The 6248-nt window shown below is 37.4% G+C and overlaps 1 protein-coding gene across 1 annotated transcript; it reads right to left on the bottom strand.

The window, feature by feature from the left end:
- Positions 1-952: 952 nt before the first annotated feature.
- On the bottom strand, positions 953-3979 carry LOC127794085 (receptor kinase-like protein Xa21). Its single transcript, XM_052324977.1, has 2 exons — positions 1972-3979; positions 953-1474 (listed from the first exon to the last, which is right to left on the bottom strand). The coding sequence occupies exons 1-2, from the start codon at positions 3632-3634 to the stop codon at positions 1065-1067; spliced, it is 2073 nt and encodes a 690-aa protein (XP_052180937.1). The 5' UTR covers positions 3635-3979; the 3' UTR covers positions 953-1064.
- Positions 3980-6248: the final 2269 nt, after the last annotated feature.

Consider the following 6248-nt stretch of genomic DNA (forward strand, 5'->3'; position numbering starts at 1 on the left):
CCATCTTCTATAAGTGATCCACACCAAAGAAAAACTTAAATTGATGTCCATAAGTATGCCCCTTTGATCTCCTTGATCAACCATGCAAGATCTAATTTAACTTTTGAAAATTTTCTTGATTTTTTACAAAAGCCATTTTCTCTCACCAGAAACCAAAGGGGAATGAGACAAAAATGGAAAAAATCTTACAAACCCTAGTCAAATTAGAGATTTAAGAAGCCCCAGCATGTTCTGGACATACTGGGCCGCCCGTGCGCAAAAATGTAGTGTAAGTTAAAAAAGGAAAATTTCGTGCAACTTTGGGGAGTAGAAGATGACTTACATGTTCCCCATTTGCATATGGTTTTCCTAGTAAAAATTTCTTGGACAACCTCCACTAGTATTTCGAAGTCATGATTTGTGTTTCTTGTCTGAGCCTGTAGCGTTGTTATCTACTGCTGCAGTGGCCGCCAATTCCTTCAACAACTCATAATCTATCTCACTTAACCTGTATTTCAACTTCGTCCCGCCTTGCGTCAATGACTTTATACAGAGAAGGGACTGTGTGCCGTTATGTGGAATAGAGGTTGCCTGTCTGTCGATCTCATCTCCTTTGTTGCAAAACGACCCCTTGGGAGCCAGTGAAGTTGTATTTAACGAGCTCTCACTCAGCCTCTGCCACGACAGGGTATGGTTCCTGTCGTGAAGAAGCTTGCAAGAGAGATAATCGGATTCTACTGCAACTAATTATAGGGGAAAATTCACTGCCCAAAGCTTCATTCATCTTCCCTTTAAAATTACAGTGTTAACTGATCCACTAGTGCACAACCAGCATATCACCTAAGAAAATGGAAAGCATGCGAGAGTGGAGCCTAGAGCAATCGCAAACTGTCAACAACTAAGCAGTCAAGTAAATGAAATAATGAAAATAAAATACTGTAATAAATCAAATCCTTAAAAATAGCATGGCGGTTGCAACATAATGCACGTAACAGAAGTGGTTGCACGGCCAAGAATTCCTGAGCCAAAACAAAAAGCCGGAATGAAGGGTTGGTGGAAAATGTGTTGGAGGTCACCCCTAAGGATTATGGCTTTTTTCGGCGCTCTTGGAAAATGTCCCTGGTTATATTCAATTCACGAACAACATTGCTTACGTCTAACCTATCTTGAGGTGACTCCATGGAACATGCTACTCCAATCTTGATCATACGAATCAAACAATCATTTTTGTTGCAACCATTTCCTGAGCGGGTGGTTGCCTGCCTCCTCTGGTTGCTAGTCAAGGCAATCACTTCTTCTTCATCATTGCACTCAAGTTTTGGATCCACAATGTCCATCACATGGTCGGGTATGGCCATCTTGGCGAAGGTGTGGAGATTGAGACCTGCCTCAAACATCGATTCGGTTGGCCTCTTACATGTCATCATCTCCAATAGCAAGATTCCAAAGCTGTAGACATCCCCATCTCTTGAGACCTCACTTCCAAGCCCATATTCTGTAGGTTTTCAAAATAAATCATCAACGGTTGGGGTTCACCATTTCAACAATGATATGGATTTTGTTATGTATATATAAATAGCAGAAAAATCTTGTTTTGTATATATGATAGCTTATTTTAGTTCAATGAAATAATTATATTTTTAATCTTTCTCGGAATTGGTAATATTCAAAAAAGTTTAGGTTCAATTTTGAAAAAAAAATAGTATTTTCTCAAAAAATTAAGTTATAAAACATGGAAGATGTTTTCTATGTACAAATGAAGAGGCCCTTAATCTTTCAGGTTTATAAGAAACTTTAGAAGTGTTCATATGCACTACTCATTTGGCTATAAGTTCATGTGACATGCTACTGCAAGATTCTTGCTAACGTGCATTGAAGAAATTGTTTTTTTTTTTTCTCAAAATTCATTTTTCTGCACTATTTGGATGAGATCTATGTATTATCCTTGACAAAATAGTAATCAAATGAAATATAATCAATTGTAATGATTACCTGGAGCTGCATAGCCAATGGTTCCTTTCACGCCCACTGAACTGCTTTGATTTGGATTCATTTCTAACATTAACCTGGCCAACCCAAAATCTCCAACATGGGCAACCATGTCTGCGTCAAGAAGAATGTTGCTTGGCTTCAGGTCACAATGAATAATTGGTGTGTGGCAGTGGCGATGCAGATAATCTAGTGCAGAAGCCACATCAATGGCTATGTTTATTCTTTGTAGAAGATTAAGTCCCACGGCTTGATTGTCTTGCTGGTTTTCTATTTCTGGGTTTGGATGCAACCACCTCTCCAAACTACCCCGGGGCATGAACTCATAAACTATAGCTTTGAAGTCGTTGCCTTGAAAATCAACACTTGAGCAAAAAGTCAAAATCTTGATTAGATTTCTGTGTCGGATTCTTCCCAAGGCTTCACACTCGGCCGTGAAACTCCTAGACACTCCTTGACGTTGAAGGTTAAGCACCTTGACTGCTATAGTTGTTTCCCCCAGTATTGCTTTGTATACAGATCCAGAACTACCCGTTCCAATCAAATACGTTGAAGAGAAGCCTTCAGTCGCTTTGAGGAGGCGATTGTATGATATTCTATCGAATGCGTTCATCGACGACGAATCAAAAGTTAAATCTTTGTTTTTCTTCTTAGAGCAACAAAATATTGTCTCTGATACCACAACAGCTACAATCGCCACAGATAGGATAGAGACCAGCAAGATGATTCTAAGAGACGTTCGATGTTTCTTTGATTGTTTCATGGTGCATGTTGGTAGGTGTAATTCAGGTACGCCTCCACAAAGTCTGGGATTTCCCAAGACTAATATCGCAGTTGCATTTGAGAAAACTCCTTCGATTGGAACTTCACCCTCAAAATCGTTGAAAGATAAATTTAGATTGTTCAAAGAGAATTTCGCCAGGTACTTCGGGATTTTACCAGACAAGTTGTTCTGAGAAAGATCCAAATTTGAAAGACCTCTAAGGGACTGTAAGGACGAAGGTACACATCCTCTAAAGGAGTTTCCTTGTAGGAAAAGGGCCACAAGACTATTGCAACTACCAAGCGTGGTTGGAAGCTCACCGGAGAAGTCATTTTGAGATACATCCAGTTCTGCCAAATTTTTTAGATTGCCAACTTCTAAGGGTAAGGGCCCAGAGAAATGGTTCCCTGCTAAGTTGAGTGAAATTGAAAGAGCTAAAATGCCAAAGAGTTCTCTGGGAATGGCTCCTGTCAGGTTATTGAAAGAAAGATCTAGCACTAACAATCGTTGGCAGTTTCCGATGGTCACAGGAACTTTTCCTTGCAATCTGTTCTCTCCCAAGTAAAAATGGATCAAGGATGAGAGGTTTCCTATTGTATTGGGAACATCTCCTTCTAGCCAGTTGGAATCAAGAGACAGTTTCTGTAGGTTTTGAAGATTGCCAATACTGTAGGGAATTCTACCATGGAATTCATTCTTAGCCAGGTCTAGCATAGTTAGGCCTGCTAGATGGCTTATTTCGGAAGGGATCTCGCCATATATATGGTTTAGGTTAAAGCCTAAGGCAGATATTGTGGCTGAGAGGTTCCCGATGCTTTTTGGCAATGATCCTTTTAGTTGGTTGTTTTCAACGCCCAATTGTAGCAAATTTGTGCAGTTGATCAAAGATGGAATAAAATCCATTTCGTCGGGTTCTCCAGTCCCCAAATTATTGTCACCTAAGACTAAAAAATTGAGGCGAGGCAGGAGTTTGAGATCAGTTGATATTTTCCCACTAAAATGGTTATGTCTCAGTTCAAGAAATTCTATATTTGAAAAGTTGGGCAGTGATACAGGTAGGGGTCCTACGAGATTATTATAAGAGAGCCCTAGATGTTGAAGCTGGGGAAACAAAGAGCCAAGTTCAGATGGGATGCTACCGGAGAGTTGGTTTTCTGTTAGGGGGAGTACAGTTAATGATGAAAGGTTGTAGATCGATGAAGGTATCTTACCAGAAAGTTTATTGACACCCAATGCAAGGATAGTTAAATTTCGGAGCTGGCCCAAGGCCTCTGGGATGGTTCCTGTAAAAGCATTGAAAGTGGCAGCTATAACCTCAAGGGACGTAAAATTTCCGATGAAAGAGGGAATTTCTCCGCTAAAATTGTTTCTTCCCACTGTAAGGCGAATGAGCTTTGACAATGAACTAAGCTCTGTTGGGAGTTTACCGACCAACTTGTTAAAACCAATTCGGAGATATAAAAGATTGGAGCAGTGAGATAAGTTAGCTGGGATTTCACCCGTCAGTGAATTAACATACAAGGATAGTTCCTGCAGTCTAAATAGATTGCCAACTTGTGGAGGGATTTCGCCTTGAAAGGTGTTGTTATTGAGCCTCAAGTCTCGAAGGAAGCTCAAATTTCCTATGTAAGGAGATATGAATCCCGACAGGCTTCTCGCCTGCAAGTCCAAGATGATGACTCGTCGATGTCGCCTGCCACATATAACCCCTTGCCAATTGCAAAAGTGGACAGAATCATTCCATGAATTCGTAACTCCTTCCGGGTCATGAACAATCTTAGACTTGAAGGCTAGCAATGCCATATGATCTGTCTCGTTACCACTCCAAGTAGCAACGATCGGGAGAAGAATTCTTAATTGCAACAAAATTGATACGACCAAGACAAATATGATTTGGTGGTAATGCAAATGGCAACGAATTGAACTCATTTTCGAAAATGGATGGATATGCTAAAGACTTGCATTATTGGTGCCCTTTTATAAGCATATTTTTGTGTAAGAATTCTCAATTCTGGAGTCCTCGATGGGGTTAATAATTCCTTTTGATTAAACAAAGATAAAGGTTTTATTTAATAAAATTACTGTCATCAATAATATAGATTCCCTCGATTTGCTTGTCTTTCTTTAATTTCTAAGTGATGTTTGAATGGGAAGTGCACCTTCTGGGCATTTTCCTCTTCATCATTCTTTATTGTTTAAATTATAATAAAGTAATGGACCAACAAATAATTTGAATACGGTAATTACTGTTCCAATAATTTTTTATTAAAATAATATACCTTAATTTCTATAGAAAAACACCGTTTCCATAACAAAAGTCTAACGACTAGCACTAAAATGAAACCCCGAACAAAGACCCACGCATGAGCGGGCCAACCCATCGAATATTCTTTCAAATAAAGGTTGTTTCAAATAAGTCTACATGAAAATGTGAATATTTTAAATTATAAAATCCAAATAACAATATTTGAAATTTTAAATTAGAAAATTATTGGCCAATCAAAGACTTATTTCTGAAAAAAAAAAAAAAAAAGAGTGGCTCCATGTTGATGTTTGGACAAAGTTGGAGAATTCGTTTACATGTTAGTATTTAATTAGTTAACATATATAAATTACCAAATTATGAAGAGAGTAATATAAAAGAAGTAAAACACAAGCCCCTTTCTCTTTACACGTGGAGGTGGCCCTTTTCTTTTGGGACATTTTCCTTTTCATTTTTTTTGAAGATTTTAAGATTAAAGGAGTAAATGAGGTCTACTCATCTTTTTTCTTCTTTCTCTTACCATTATAAAATAAAACCAACCAATTGTTATATCCAGTTGATAGAATAGGTTCCAACAAAGTTAAAGAGGGGACACTAGCTATTGGCAATGGATTCAAAAGAACCATAGTTGATTTATATTTTATTTTTATTTTATATTAAATTTAACTTAATTTAATAGATATTAGAAATATTTTAACTTAATTTAATTTATGTTATTTCTTATTTAAGAAGTGTTTACCCCATTTAAAAAAAATAAAGATCGATTTAAAGAAAAATAAGAATGATAGGGTGTCAAGGCTATGAATTCATCTCCAATCTCGTGCCATCTTCAGGCACTTCCCGGATGCTTGGACCCATACATAATTTGAATACGGTAAGTACTGTTTCAATAACTTTTTATTAAAATAATATTATTCTATAGAAAAACTCCAATTCCATAGCAAAAGAAGTCTAAAGTCTAAATTGAATATATTATCTGCAGGCTAGTGCTTTACTCACATCACATCCATTTTCACTGCCTTTCTCTGTCCAACACACTTTAATAATAATTGTGCATGAAACATGAATACTTTAAATTATAATTTTTAAATATCAACATTTAAAATTTTTTGGGATGACATGTCGCAGGTCCTCTGTGCTCATATTTTTTATTTTATAGAAAGAAATAAATTGTGAGATGTGTTTTGAGGAGATTAGGGTTTAAAGTCACGATCCACCGAAATAATACTAATAGATCGTGACCCATCTTTTACT

Source organism: Diospyros lotus, chromosome 2 (assembly GCF_014633365.1).
Source record: "Diospyros lotus cultivar Yz01 chromosome 2, ASM1463336v1, whole genome shotgun sequence".
In the NCBI taxonomy this organism is placed as follows: domain Eukaryota; kingdom Viridiplantae; phylum Streptophyta; class Magnoliopsida; order Ericales; family Ebenaceae; genus Diospyros; species Diospyros lotus.

Excerpts from the sequence above, each read along its gene's own strand:
- LOC127794085 (XM_052324977.1), bottom strand. The coding sequence starts at position 3,634 with ATGGATTTTATTCCATCTTTGATCAACTGCACAAATTTGCTACAATTG. Across the intron at positions 1,475-1,971 it reads CATTGGCTATGCAGCTCCAG|AATATGGGCTTGGAAGTGAG; the intron begins GTAATCATTACA and ends GAAAACCTACAG.